The sequence below is a fragment of the Phodopus roborovskii genome, unplaced genomic scaffold, assembly GCF_943737965.1.
Source record: "Phodopus roborovskii unplaced genomic scaffold, PHOROB, whole genome shotgun sequence".
Lineage (NCBI taxonomy): Eukaryota > Metazoa > Chordata > Mammalia > Rodentia > Cricetidae > Phodopus > Phodopus roborovskii.
The window spans coordinates 397510-413733 of record NW_026126415.1 but is presented as its reverse complement, the minus strand read 5'-3'; the positions used below and the strand labels follow the sequence as shown (position 1 = coordinate 413733).

The 16224-nt window shown below is 41.2% G+C and overlaps 1 protein-coding gene across 1 annotated transcript in view; it reads right to left on the bottom strand.

Annotated features, from left to right (window-relative positions):
• The window catches only part of Il6st (interleukin 6 cytokine family signal transducer), a 28008-nt gene extending 18687 nt beyond the window's left edge, over positions 1-9321 (bottom strand). Inside the window, exons 1-3 of the mRNA XM_051183066.1 lie at positions 9243-9321; positions 3775-4080; positions 2648-2768 (exon numbers count right to left, since the gene is read on the bottom strand). Of these exons, the coding sequence (XP_051039023.1) occupies positions 2648-2768; positions 3775-4080; positions 9243-9306 (491 nt within the window). The 5' untranslated portion in view covers positions 9307-9321. The remainder of the gene's footprint in view (positions 1-2647; positions 2769-3774; positions 4081-9242) is intronic.
• Between the last annotated feature and the right edge of the window lie 6903 nt (positions 9322-16224).

Sequence of the window (16224 nt, the reverse complement as noted above, 5' to 3'; positions counted from 1 at the left end):
GGTTTGGCCTATACATGCTTCACTATGATGGTATTTAATCTCTAAATTACACATGGTAGATGAACAACTCTAACATAACAGCTAAGTGAATGCAGTTTCTCCCTAAGTACTGTATTGTACTCACTTTTTCTTGTCACACTGTAAGACATTGCATAAAAGACTATTTGAGGTGAACGGTATCAGTCCTGAGAGCCCTGACAATAATTCAGAAAGAGGACTGTGGGTTCCAGTAAGAGTGCCCCAGGGCTCATATATTCGAGTGCTTTAGTCATTAGGGAATGGCACCGTTTGAGAATAGGGCTGTGGCCTTGGAGTGTCACTGGGGGGTGGGCTTGGAGGGTTCAGAAGCCCAAGCCAGGCCCAGAGTCTCTCCTGCTGCTGCCTGTGGATCTGGAAGTAGAACCCTGCTGCCTCTCTAGCAGCAGCCTGCCCGCCTGCCCGCCTGCCCGCCCGGCACCGTGCTCCCTGCACGATGTTAATGGACTCAGCTCTGAAACTGTAAGCAAGCCTCCAGTTAAATGTCTTCTTTTATGAGTCACTTGGTCATGGTGTCTGTTCCCAGCAACAGAAACTAACTAAGACAAGGACCATCTTGTTTCAGGTATCCTACATGCAGCCATGATGCCATTTGGGGCAGATTATGTCCATGGTTGGTGATGCCATTGCTGGAAGCTACTAGAAGAACCCTGTATCTAACTCATTAAAGGATTGCTTAGAAAGGCTGTGTTTGCCTGTGATCAGCAGCACGCCTTTATGTTGTATTTCTCCAAGGACTATGGCCTGTGTAATTCAAACCCTGCAGGGTCCCTGGGTTCTGAAATGTTTGTTATGCGGCTGTTTCTATAATGTGTTCATTGCTGGTTATGCTTTCCTTTCCCCTTCATCCTCTTCTGTAGATGACTCAGCAAGATGGCCCACTCCTCATTCACTAGCGCTTCTCAGAGCCTTCAACGCTGTTCCACATGTCAGACAATTGTTCTCTAGCTCGTGTGTGTGTGTGTGTGTGTGTGTGTGTGTGTGTGTGTGTGTGTGTGTGTCTGCCATGTGAACGGTTCTCCTGTCTTCCCTGTAAACTTTGAAAAGCATTCACTACTCTATAAACTTAGCAGCAGGCATTTCCATGGAGTTTCTATGACTGTTACCATCCCAGAAACGGCGCACCACCTACAGCATGCTACGTACAAACTAGGGTTTCTACCAGTTGCTGGTTGAACACAATACCAGGCAGGCACAAGGGGCCTCTGCCAGCTACTTGACTCCTTGATAACAGTCTATGCACCATCTACTGTTAGTAGGACTTTATCCAGGAAGGGTTTTTCCCCTTCCTGGATAAAGCATTGACGGAACCAGCACACAGGAGGGGCGTGTCTCCTCCACATTAATGATGCTACCAGAACACAGAACACAGGCAGCTAAGCATGTAAGTGCACGTCATACCCTGACTGAACGGGACCACACGGACCAGAGAATCTATGCTCTGTGGTTTGATGCCACCACGCCCCGTAATGACTGCACATTCTACTGGGTCTTCATTTGCAGACCTAACAACCGTTTTAGGAAATAAAAGGACATGAGAATAGGTTACACAATATCCAACAAGTAACCCATTACATGGAAAGGAAACAGAAGGAGACCCTGCCATCTGAGAAAGAGAAGAATTGAGCTGGGCATTGGTGGCGCACGCCTTTAGTCCCAGCACTCAGGAGGCAGAGGCAGGCAGATCTCTGTGAGTTCAAGGCCAGCCTGGTCTACAGAGCAAGTTCCAGGACAGGCTCCAAAACTACACAGAGAAACCCTGTCTCGAAAAACAAAAACAAACAAACAAACAAACAAACAAAAAAAAAACAAGAAAGAGAAGAAAGAATTTATCAACTTAAAAGGTAGGGAGGGTTTCTGATTGTTTTGTTTATAAAAAAATTAGCAGTTCAAAGAATATTTTTATAAGAAAACATTTTATGAGAGAAATGAGAGTTGGGTGTTAAAATATTTCAAACTGTTGGGGCAGAACAAGAGTGTGGTGGTTCACACAGAAATGGCCCATAGACTCATGTATCTGAATGCCTGGCATGAGGGAGAGTCACTACTAGGAAGTGTGTCTTGCTGGGGTAAGCGTGGCTCTGCTGAGGAAGTGTGTGACGAGGGGTAGACTCTGGGGTTTCAAAGGGCAGCCGTACCCTGGGCCTGTCCGCTCTTCCTGCTGCCTGATGACCTGGATGTAGGACTCTCAGCTCGAGCATCACCCCATGTCTGTCTGCTTGATACTACGCTTCCCACCATGCTGATAGTGGACTAACCCTAACCCTGAATGTAAGCCAATTACATGTTTTCCTTTATAAGAGTTGCCATGGTGTCTCTTCACAGCAGTAGAACATTGACAAAGACTCTAAATAGCATGTGAATGTGTTTGGGAGCCATCACTTAGAGCTATGCACTGTGATATCCATGGGCAGACCATGGCCGGGCCTCTCCTGAGGACACACACAGCTCACGCTGACCCTGATGACAGGAGCATGCGAGGAACACGTTAATTCTACTGTCAGAGACGTGCCATGTCCTGAAATATTCACCCAATACCACTGCTGACAGAGTCAGCGTCCCAGCAACAGGGGCTGATAATCCAGCAGAGGGCCCATCTCGAGTAACTTACCACTCCGATTTCAAAGTGTAGTTTGTTTCTAGGTATGTCTCCCTTCCTGGGTCCCAATGACACAGCATATTCTTCCCTTCATGCACAATGCAACTCAGATTTGTAGGTATATCTGGGGGGACTAAAATGAAATATGCATTTATTTATTATCAAAAAGAACCCTTATATACACAAATATTATCCAACCTATATAACACCTAAGACCCACCTCAATTAGATAAACAAACCCAAGATAAAGGTATGGGCAAACAAGAAACAGATTAGTATATTTTTTTCTTCAAACTCTTAAATATATATATTTTCAAGTGTAGCTGTCAATTTATTGCTTTCACATTAGTTTTCTATATAAAAATAAATTTTTATTTATAACCAGATGAGTATCAGTAATGTCTCTACCAAGTATTTTAAAACTAATCACACATAATAAATAATAAAGGGAAGTTACAAGAGCAAAAATGATTCACATATACTTTATTTTACTTTTGTATTTTGGGACAGGGTCCTACTACGTAACCCAGGCTGGCCTCAAACTCCCAACCCTCTTGTTCCACACCCCAGGTGCTGGGGTCTCTGGCATGTCCCAGCATTCCCGGTGCGTTCTGACCCTGGCATGGGAGAAATGTAAACGCTGACTGTTAACTCCTAGCTGGCCCCATCTGTCTGGATCACTGGTTCCACTCTCTTTAAAAACTACTTTTTCAAGATTGTAATTACATCATTCCCCTTCCCTCTCCTCCCTCTAAGCCCTATATTCCCCCCCCCCCTTGCTCTCTTCAATCCGCAGCCTCTTTCTTCAGGGTTTCTCCATTTTCTGCATCCAGAGACATGTCAACTTGAGCCTGTCTCAGAAATAAGGAGGTAGAGGCAGATATCAACAGAAGCCCTGAAATCAGTAACACTCTACCAAAGCATTTCTCAAGAATCTGACAAATGTTTGTCTTTTAGCAAAGACATGGCAGCCATGTTAACTCTTCTGAATTTGTGTGTAACAGTGAAAACATGCGTAGTACTTGTAAATATTTTTATACGAGAAGTATATCCAAAAGCTACTGAACTGAGTCACTGTCCTTGGGAAGGCTAACAGAAACCATTACACATGTAGTTCAAGAGTCTGACACAGAACTCACAGCCTGAAAGGACGGTGGTCCCATACACGTTCTGCTCGATCTGCCCGAATGACAGGATGTTGCAGGTGAGCTGCACACTCTGGAGGACCATGTTTGTGAAGGTGACACTAGATGTGGTTCTGTTGATGACAGTGACCTGCTCCTTGGGAACAGCAGCATGGTTTGTCTTCCATACAATGAAGCTAGCGTTCACATAGTACTGCTGGAGACACTTTTCCTTGAGCACACAAATGGCAGTGAAGTTTGAGCCACGCTGCACAACTGGAAATTCGGGGTAGATATAACCACACGGTTCCACAATCTGACCTGAAAACAAACAGACTGTGCTAAGTGTCCTGAGCTTGCCGGGCACATGTGACGCCTGGCACTGGCACAGGGACAAGGCAAAAGAACAAACCCTGAATATTTCCAGCACAAAATGGTATCTGGAGAGCAGCTCTCAGTGTAGACTCCATAGAGTCATATAAAAATTCTCCGGAGGAAAACAAAATTTAATACCTAAATTTGTAAAGAAATACACAAATTATAACATACAAAGTACAAAAATCACTGAGCCCATGGTCCAATATTCTGACTTTCCTTAGAAAACAGACTGCTTCCAGCATGACTCAAAGCTGCCCATCCTCTACACGCTCCCTGACACAGACAGCTTAAACTAAACTCCAGAAAACAGGTGGCTGTCTTCCCCTCCAGCTCTGAATGCCAGGGAGGCGAAGCTACAGGAAGAGAGGGAGACATACTGTCCATATATCAAAATTCAGACGACAGCAAGTCAGCAACCCAAACCAGAAAGACTAGAAAATACGGGCAAATGTATATGTTTTAACAAAGTAGAGAGGATATGTGTTTTATCCATCAATGCATGGAATAAAATTTTCTATTTAAAATAGAAGGAAAAAGAAAAGAACCAGATAGGATCAAAAAATAAAACCCAATATATAGTTGAACTGTAAGACGTGAGACCATGTGGTATTTGTCTTTCAGGGTCTGGTTTATTTCACTTAACATGTTTTCAGTTCTATTTATGCTGTCGAAAATGAAAGAAATTTCACCATTTTCTAAAATGGAATACTATTCCATTATGAACACACTCATTTCCATTTTCCACTTATGTACCTCTTGGCTACAGGAATGCAGGTCTCATTTCGACATACCAATTTAATTTCTTTTCTGTTATTTATCCAATAGTGAGGATGCATTTGACATGATTCAGACTTGCCTAGGAGACAAACTTCTAGGCATGTCCACGAGGCGGTTTTAGATTGGGTTAACTGAGGCAGGAAGACACACTCTTAATGCATGGGCTGGGGTTCTGGAGTGAATAAGAGGGTAAAGCAAGCTGCGCACTAACATGCATCATTTTCCTAAGTGCACACACATTGTGACCCTGCTGTACCAAACTCCTGTTGCCTTCCCCAGCCCGATGGGACTACCCGCTCAAGTCAGACCTTCTCTGGCTGCTTGTCAAGTATTTTGTCATAACAATGAGAAAAGTAACTATTATATGTCTGCTAGTGGATCCGCCTTTTCATTAAGAGCCTCTGTATTAGTTTTGATAATAGCTGTACTAATATAAAATCCCACCAATAGTGTGCTGGGTTTCCTTTTCTCTACCTGCCAGCATACATACATACATACACACACACACACACACACACACACACACACACACACACACACACACACCCCTTAGATTTTTTTGTGCTAACAGTCTAAGAGGAAACAGGTTGTTCCTTACTATGACTTCCCTGATGATTAGTACTGAGTATGTTTCCATGGAATTATTATCTGTTTGCATGTCTTCCCTTGAGAAATGTCCACCTAGGTCTACTATACCTTTAAAAATTATTTAATTTTTCTATTAAGTAATTTGAATTCTTTGCATGATCAATATTAATCCCTTATCAGGTGTATGATTTGGAGTATTGCCCTATTTGATGAGTGTCTTTTCCCTTGGTACATTTTCCTTGCCACACAGAAGCTAAAGTGTAATACACTCTAATTTGTCTACTCTTGTTTTATTCCTAAGCTTTGGGATCCTGTTCCAGTATCCTAAAGCATTCCCCCTACATTTTCTTCTAGTGATTTCACAGTTTTAGGTCTTGTGTTATAGTCTCTAATCCAGATGGTTGTGGTGTGCATACTCAGAGGCAGAGGCAGACAGATCACTGCAAATTCAAGGTCAACCCAGTCTACACAGTGAGTTCCAGGGTGGCCAGAGTCATACAGGAGACCATGTCTCAAAAGAAAACAAAATAAGCCTCTAATTTGTTTTGAGTTGACTTTTCAAACTGTTGACAAATAGAGAAAAACTGGATATCCAATTATCCTACATCTTGATCCAAAGAGACTACTTTAGTATCTTAGAACCCTTATCAAAGTTTGGTAGCTATACATAATGAAAATACCTCTATGCTCTCTAGTCTTTTCTACTGCTGTTTTTATTCCCACACAATGCTGTTTTAATTACTGCAGATTTGTAAAATATTTTGAAGTCAAGTAGTATAATGTCTTTATGTTTTATTTTGCTCAAGACTACTCTGGGTATTTGGGTGTTTTGTGGTTCCATATCAATTTTAGAAATATTTTTTTTTGTAATTCTGTAGACTGCTTTGAAAAGTACAGAAATCTTAACAATATGGACTCTTAATTCATGCACATGGATTATCTTTCTACATTTCTGTAGTCTTTTCAAAAATTCTTTCATTGGGTGTGGTGACATATTTATGATTAAAGCTTGCCTAAAGATCAGAGAAGCAAAGCAGCCAAGCCTGTAGGTCTTGCCTCTACCCAGCTGACTCCATGAACCTTCAGAGGCAAATAGTTCTGAGTTCCCGTCTCCTCCCGCCTTGTGCTCCTCCCTCTGCCCAGCCACATCACCCTGTCTCCACCTCCCTAGTGCTAAGATCAAAGGCGTGGGCGGGTGTGGGCGTGTGATCTCAGGGGCTGAGACCACCTTTGTGTGAGCTGTGTCTTTTAGGACTGGATCAATTTCGTGCAGATAGAGATCCATCTACTTCTCAACCCTGAGTCCTGGGATTAAAGGTGTGCATCTCCATCACCTAGCTCTCTGGCTGCTGGGATTAAGGCTGTGTATCACCACTGCCTGACCGCTATAGCTTGAGGCCGACTTTGCTTTCTAAACCCTCAGGCTTTAATAAATCATTAATAATATATCACAATTAGGTTTTATAATTTATATTTTAGAGATACTTTAACTCTGACTAAATTTACTTATGTTTATTTGTAAGTAAAATTGATTTTTCAGATACTTTACCATTAGCATATGGAAATGCTACTGACCAATGTGTATTAACTTTTTTAGCCAGCAACTTTTCTGAATTCATTGACAAGTTTTTGTTGTTGTTGTTTGGTTTATTTTTGTAGATTCTTTGGGGTTTCCACTATATAAGACTATGTCATCTACATGAGACAATCTGACATTTTTCCCAATCAAGATGCCTTTTACATTTCCTTCTTTTGCCTGATTAACTGCTCTGGTTAAGTCTTTGTCTTAGTTAGGGAATCTATTGCTGTAATGAAATGCCATAACCAAAATGCAAGTTGGGGGGGGAAAGGTTTATCTGGATTACTCTTCAGCATTGCTGTTCATCACTGAAGGAAGTCAGCACAGGAACTCAACAGGGCAAGATGCCGGAGGCAGGAGCTGATGCAGAGGCCATGGAGGGGTGCTGCTTCCCACAGCTTGCTCAGCCCACCTTCTTATAGAACCCAGATCACCAGCCCAGGGGTGGCCCTCCCCCGCCCCCATTGATTACTAATTGAGGAAATGCCTTACAGCTGTATCAACTGAAGCTCCTTCCTCTCTGATGACTCTAGCTTGTGTCAAGCTGACACACGAAACCAGCCAGTACAGTTTTCAAATATCACATTTAATAGGAATGGTTAGGAATACAGGTAGTGAAAATAGCCTGTATCTTAGAGAAAAGGCTCTCAGCTTCTCTCCATTCAGCACGTTAGCTATGGACTTGAGGTGTGTGTGTGTGTGTGTGTGTGAAATTTTATTATGCTGAAATAGTCTTCCTATTCCTAATTTACTGCTGTGGGTATGAAATGTTTTACATGAAGTCTATCAAATGCACCTAAGGTAACGATACAGTTTTTGCCCTTTCATCTGCCAATCTCACTCATCTGTATGTGGTAGTCTTGTTATCTCTGCAATGCATGTATTTTATAGAGTAAATAATGTGCTATTGAATACTGTTCCTAGTGTTTTACCAAGACTTTCTGTGTCTATGTTCATAAGGATACTGGTATGTAGCTTCTAGATTTGGGTGTTGTCTGGTCTGGTGTTTTCAAAGTAATGGCACAGGGCATTGCTATGTAGTGCAGACTGGCCTTGAACTTGAAATCCTGCTGCCTCAGTTTCCTGAGTGCTAAGATTACAGATACATGCTAGTGTGCTTAGCTCAAGCTTACTACTACTTCTGCTTATTTCTCTACCTCCTTCCATTTATCCAGGCCATATGCCTTGTAGTAGCCTTCCACATCGCTCTGCAGTTTAAGCATCCATGAGCATAAGGCTGATTTCTCGCCAATGCTTGCAAGTGGGTTCTGGGTTGTCTCTTGTCTTATTTGGACATTAGTTTGACATAAAATTTCCTGTCATTGGAAACTGTTCAAAGTGAAGCTGAACTCCTCCCCGTGAAGAGAGCTGACTACAGCAGTGTTTTCAAACGGTCAAAGAGGTCAGGTGTCTTCTTCCAACTGGCAGATTTGGGTTTTTGTTTGCTGACTCCACTGGCCATATGCTCGGCTGTCATAGCTATATCAAACCGTTTCTAGGGGCCCGAGAGATGGCTCAGCGATTAGGAAGACTTGCTGACCTCTGGAGGACTGGAGTTTGAGTCCCAGCACCCACATAGCAACTCACAATCTATAACTCCAGTCCCAGGGTATTTGACATGCTCATTTGGCCTTCCCAGGCACCAGGAACGTACATGGTACATGAAAAGACATATATGCAGGCAAAATACCCATCCAGGTAAACTGTTCAAAAGTTTTCCACATATATATTCTTAATTCTTCATTCATCTCACTTTAGACTACCAGCTCTCCGGAAGTCATCCGGCTAGTATCAACGGTACTGTTTCTACCCCCTTCGTCCCGGTATGCAACCACACTGCTTGATGTCTTTTGAGTAACTGAAGGAAAAAAGTGCTAAGAATTGACAGATTTTTCTCCTATTCCTTTATTTAAAAACATTTTTGTACACCAACTATCTTAATATTACTGAAATGTAACTAATTAGCATTCAGTATTTATGAAACTCAAATGAATGATATAAAACAAATCATCAGAGTATTTGTATCAATGACATTTCTCCCAATAATGACACTAGAAAGAATATATAAATAATTATGTAATTATTAAACATGAGCCTAATTATACAGTATGTAAAACATATAAGCCAAATTGGTGGAGTTGGGACATTTCATGAAGCTTACCTATAGATTCAGTAGTGAGGAAAATAAACAAAGCTTGTGTTAGCCAAATCCTCAGAGCTGACATCTTGCATGGATAGTCCTGTGAAAGACATAATGTGAAATTTAAAAACCCGTTCTTTACACACAAGCTCAAACACAGGCTTGTTTTTCCTGTGCAGCTATTTTTCTGAAAGGTGGTAAAATACCCGTGTGAATGCAGAGAGGGATTCTTTTCTCTGTTCACTAAAGTTATGGCTCACAAAACTGCTCGGTGACATGGAGAGTTAAGGGCCGATCCCACCTTTTCATGGTGTGAAATCATACATACAAGTAACCATGAGATGGGGAAATGTCTGAATGGCAAAGCTCCCTCTGAAGAACCTCAGCAAGGACTGGACAGATGGGAAATTTAGCTCAGTGTGACCAAAAACTGTCCCTGATATCAGGAGGGTAAGTGCAAAGTACTAAAAGAGCTAATACATCATAGAAAAACAGGCACTTTCTTTTTTGAGTAGTCAGTTTATAGGAAAAGGAACACATGTAACTAAAATATTTGAGAAGACAATTTTAAGCTTCTCACAATGAGGTGCAAATTAAAAAGAAGATAGGAATGAAAAGTGGTACAAACACTCTGGAAAATGGTGCGCAGGGGAGTCATTAGCAAGGTAAAAAGCACAGTAAGGCCTGGCATTACACACCTAACAACGTATCCGAGGAACACCAGAAGCAACATATGTCCACACAAAAACATACTCAAATGTTTATTCAGAAAAGTCTCAAACTGGAAACAACCTAAATGTCTATCAACTGGTGACTGGAAACGAAAACCAGTTCGGGCATATTACAAAACAGAGTATCAACAAATGGGAACAAACTACTGATACATCAAGCCCAAGTGTGTGCAATGAAAGGTGCCAGCCACAACAGGTTGCATGAGCAAACTAAGGTGACACAGAGCAGGCCAGGGATCCCGAGGCAGAGGTGGCACTGGGGAGGAGCCATAGAATCTTTTGGGTGATGAAACCGTCGATAACTTGGTTTTGGTGGTGGCTTTATAGACTGTAGGTATTTGTGAAGATCCACTGAATTGTGCCAACATTACAAAGGCTCTGACCTGAGACTACTCTACTGGGAAGCTGATAGTTTGCTGCAGTTTCATGAATACCAGCAAAACATTGTAAGACAGGAGTTAGAAACAAAAGACACGATTCATAGCAGCAGCAGCAATGTATCCATAGCTTCCTTTGCTAACTACCAGCTCATCTTCAGGGTGCTGTGAAGTCAGGTGACACCTGCACACAAGTTATCTTACAGGACATGAAGACCTGACTTATAGATACTCAGGGGAGGGCCCTGCCCCAAATGATGTGACAGACTTTGATGATCCCCAATAGGATCATCCTCCCTGGGGAATGAGTGGGGGTTGGCGGGGGACATAGGAGGATGGGAGGAAGAGGGGATTGAGATTGTTATGTGAAATAATATTTTTTACTTAAATAAATAAATAATAAATAAATAAACCCCAAAGCCTTGAAGTGAGGCTTAAACCCATGCTTTAACGTGAGCAGACACATTGTGGCCTTTTACTCTAGCAGGGGCCATCACAGCTGTCTTTTCAAACTCAAGCGAGCCTTCCTAATTGAAGCAGTGTTTCAGCACCCTTGAGATGATAGCAAGGGTGGGCAGTCAGGGCTTTTGCAGCTAAGACATGTAGTATACAAAAATCATGACCTACACTATACAGACAAGGTGCGCACACCGACGGAAACGGGCACTACTGTCTTCCAAAGGGTATATACCTAGGAATGTTCCACAGATGCCCAAGGCAGGTGCAGTTCCACAGCTCAGGTTCCCAGTATACACAGGGCATAGGTTCAGTCCCCAACAACAAGAAAAACCAACATACAACCAAAAGCTGATGAGAAGCAGCCAGACAAACTGGCAGAGTCAAGTAACTGCGCCAGAGCAATTAGCAAGAATGTACGAACATGCGCAGCCCGGTTAACAGTCACGTGCAATACAGAACTAGAGCAGGGTGGGCCTGAGACTGGGCAGTGCCACGAGGAAATGGAAAGCCCTTTCTTTGCCTAAGGACTAGGAGTATTACTTCCTAATTCTAACTGTCACTGAGAGATGAGGAAGGAGTGTCTACTAAAGCGCCAGACATCAGGGTACAAACGTGCTCGGCGTGGTGTCCTGTACAACTAACTTCGTTTGCGGCTCAGTTTGTTTTAAAATGGACAGTATTCTGCTGGATTTCTCTTTTGATGCGCTGAGAGCAAACATTCAAAGAAAAGGTGTATTCATGTTCCTCTTACTCCACAGCTCTTGCAGAATATGCACATATTGCAAAAATGCTGCGTACAATGACTTCCTTGAATTTGTAAAAGCTTTCTAGGAAGCTTTTACAAAACAAAAGACATGACTAGTAACTGTATGCGCAAGAAAGGCTTATTCAGAACGGGGTGGCTCTTCCGTACTGGTAATTCCTAGATTCTGGCCAACCAACAGTGGTATGCTGAAAGGCATGTCACAAGTGTCTTCCAGTACTGCTCATCACACAGATAATTGCCTGAGCACTCAGAACAAACATGCAGAAACTGCTAGCTCTTTCACTGCACGGCTTTCCTCAAGTGGGAAAAGCAATGCAATTATAACCGATGAATACTTAGTAACTGCACCACGATGCTTTAAATATTTTTATTGCCTACATTGTGACTTTTATATTTATTTCCATTTTTAAAAATCTAACCCAGGGACAAAATAAAGCCTGAATAAGGACTGCATTCATGAGAAAGATATCAGTATAAACTGTTACTCAGCAAGGTAATTGTTGTAACTGCAGAGCCATGTATGAAGCCCAGCTGTCAGAAATAAAGCAAATTGTGTTTACTGGTGAGTTGGGTAGGGATGGGGTGATCTTTACAGAACCTGTTACTCTGAATCCATCTGCCCTAACTACTTAAACTGAGCTAAATGACTCTACAATCATCCAGCTCCTTTCCAGCTCATGCTAACAGACGTTGGACTGTTCTGTCGCACAGAATGCTATCACATTTGTCCTTTCTCCCCATATCCTTGGGAGGCAGATAGGTAGGGCTGGGATTATTTACTGGATTTTAATAGAAGAAAAACAAAAATTCAGACACAAATCACTTACTCAACTCACAGAATTAGCAAATGCAAAGGCATGAATCTGAAGCAAGTCCGCCGCCTCCAACCGCCATGCTCCTTCCATGGGGTCTCTCACCTACTTGGCCAGTGCCATGCATCTGCTTCTTTACTACAATCTTTGAGGACTTCATACTACGCACACACAGGATATTCTGTTCAGATTCACCCCTACTTCTCTGGCTCCTGGATCCACTACACACGTGTTGGGTTTGCACCATGTAGCACATGTTCGAGAACTTCAGAATAAAATAACCCCACAAATACTTGGGTGACGGTATTTAATAACCCAGTGGTTATTACTATGTCTTTATTTTCCCTTTGAGACAAGGTTTTGCTATGTTGTCCTGGTTGGCCATTAACTATTGAGTTAATCTTCTTGCCTCAAGCCTTTGGAACCATTAGGGCCTAAAGTTATGTTTAGTAGTGGTTCTCAATCTGAGGCTCCCAACTCTTTGGGGGTCAAATGACCTTTTCACAAGGAGTCGCCTAAGACCATCACAAAACATAGATATTCATATTATGGCTCATAATAGTAGCAAGATTACAGTTATGAAATAGCAATAAAAATATTTTTTTTTTGGTTGGGAGTCAGCACAACATGAAGTCCTGTATTAAAGGTTTACAGTGTTAGGCAGGTTGAGATCTACTGGTTTAATACATAGTTGAAGCTATTAAAGTCAACAACATCTAATTCAACCCCATTGATGTCTATGTAAGGGCATTTTGTTATTAACAACAGCAGGTCCTTAGAAGGTTGATACCCCTTGTTCTCATCTGAGTTAAAACTGCTAACTCCTCAACTGTCCAGCTATGCTCAGTACTAGATTAAACTGAGAAGTGTAGCTTCTTTTTTAAGTAACATAAAATTTAGGCAAAGAATTGAATCCAGCATTGCCATGTTCTACATCTTTGGTATGACACAAAAACAAGGAATTAAATTTGTAACATTTTTAAAATTTCAAATGAAAAAGGGTGCAGGCATGTAAAGTCTCCAATGAAAACGTTGCTGGATAGTGCTGCAAAATTCTACACCTAAACTCTACATTGTGTAAGTAAGTGTACATTTCTCACTTTAGAAAGTCAGGTCCACAGGGATGAGAGTTGTAACACTACAGACTGGAACTCTATGCACCACACAGGTTAAGTTTTACGGCCTTTGCACCCTCCTTCCCACTGGGCTCTTTCTTGGCCTCTCTGAACTGCTTCCACAACCCTGCTCTCCTGGTTTGTCTTCTCCTTTCTAACATTTGAGACATCTGTAACACACTGGCAAACACTTTATGTAATGAGACTTTCTTTACAAAAAGATAGCAAGCCAGATTTGGTCTTCAGGCCATTATTTTGTCAAGCCCAATTCTAAAATGCCACACATAATGTTATTTTGCTCATTGTCTGTTCAAGGTTGAACTGTGTCCACTTCAAAAGATGCATTCAAGTCCTAACTCCTAGAACCTCAAGATACGGTCCTCTTTGGAAACAGGACCACTGCTGATGTAATTACATCAAAGGAGCCCGAGTGGGCTTGGGTAGGACATTCCAACAACATGGCTTTTATAAGAGACACAGAAAACACCAGACGACAGAAGGCGGAGAATGGAGTAATACAGCTCAAGCTAAGAAATGACAACACACGGCCACTCCCAGCCTCAGAAAGGCTCCCGGCTTTGGGAGAAAGTAACAGCTCTGTAATTGCATTTATTTGTTTGGTTGTTTTTTGTTTTTTTCAGACTGGCTTTACATGTGTAGCCCTGGCTGTCCTGGAACTCACTCTGTAAACCAGGCTGGCCTTGATCCACCTACCTCTGCCTCCTGGGTGCTGTGACTAAAGTTGTGTAACACCATTGCCTGGTATTTTTAAATCACCCAATTTATGATGCTTTGTTACATTAGTTCTAAGAAATGAACACAGTGTGTATATTACCCAAACAGACTGTAATCAAAAGAAGCAATTTTGTGTTCTTGACATATCTCTAGAATTCAAAACCACACTTTGCATATGATTATTAGGTAAACAATATTCAAATGTGTACATGACATATAAAACTGCAACTTTTTTTTTTCTTTCTTTTTTTCTTTTTCCCAAGACAGAGTTTCTCTGTATAGCCCTGGCTGTCCTGGAACTCACTCTGTAGACCAGGTTGGCCTCAAAATCACAGAGATCCATCTGCCTCTGCCTCCCTCCCAAGTGCTAGGATTAAAGGCGTGCCCCAGTGGGACTATAATACTGCAATATAACTAGACTAGTGGCTTGGGCCATGTAGGTGTTATGTTTAGCTATAGAGCTTCCTGGATGGTATGACCATTTCAATTAGTTTGCTAATTTTTAATTAGACTTGTTTCATTATTATTGGGTTTGACAAATTTGAACATATATTCTGGATATAAGACCTTTGCTAGAAATTTGATTTTTTACAAAGTGTTCTGCAGTCTGTGGCCTGTAGTTTTATTTAAAAAAATTTTAAGGGGCTGGAGAGATGGCTCAGCCGTTAAAGGCTAGGCTCACAACTAAAAAACATAAAAAAAATTTTAAGAACTTTTTTAGTGTGTGCATGTATTGTGTTCTTATAATAGTTTATAAAAATAAGCAAGCAAAAAGAAAAAACTTAGAGGTAGGCTATAATTTACTTGTTCCCATCCATTTGCTTATTCTTATGTAACTTTGTTACTGTTGTGGTTTTGAAATATGTAGCTGCTACAATGTCAAAAATAAAATGTTAAACTAGTTGGACTTCTAGATACTTAATGTAGTGTTTGAATAAATGATTATTTAAAAAATAGCACTTCTGCACATCAGTAATAACCAACTAAGAAATATAATAGAAAAAATGCTACTCATAATAGCACCAAAAGCAATACTAGAATAGGAGAAATCCCGTCAGAAATATATAAGAATTTCACGGTATAACAACGGAACACAACTAACCCAAATAATAAGGTAGTTTATTATAGAACCTTACACATCAATTGAAACTTCACATTAAAAATTAGAGACTAATTTCAAACAACAAAAAGAGGATTTGATGTAACATCATTCAGATAGACTATAAAGATTAAAGTATGCATGCGCACCGAAGAACAGACAAGTCAACAGTATGAAATAAAAGAAACTCAAGTGCATGCAAGTACTTGTAGTACTCAGATGCAGCTCATGTGTGTGACTCTGTTTTGCCCCCTGGTATCACAAAACAAAGCAACCCAGACAAATAATAAAGGATTTACAAGTTGGGCAAGTACACACCTGTAAGTCTCAGCTTGAGGGCTGAGGAAGGAAAGCCAACTGAGCCTAAGACTTGGCAACTAGCCTGGGCAATACAAGGGAGACAATACATGCAAAACAAAATCTGATTTAAAAATACATATATGTGGCATCTCCTATCATTATTCAGAGATATACTTTGTGACAACTAGTCCTATGAGGAAAAATACAAAAAGATATTTTTATTATACATATTCCTGAGTTAATAAAGAAATAAGTAAAAAAGTCAGATTATATACATACTGAAAAATGAAATATGTATATGGCTATTGAGGAGAAAAAACTTTTATAAATTATCTTGCCTGTTTTAGTCAAATGAGAGTTTCATGAGTACTCTGGTAAAGATCCATGTTCTCATCATCACTTAAGACATAAAACAATTGATGCCAAATGGTTCTTGACTACAGGAAGCTCAAAGCTAACAGGCGAAATTTGTGCAAAGTGCTTTGGGAACAGAAACCCTATTCAGGGCTCAGGAACACTCAGCTATAAAGTCAGAGTTCCAAGAATGAGAAAACAGTGGTGGTGGGGTGGGTTTGAAGACCACCAACCAGCTATCCGAGACACAGCTCC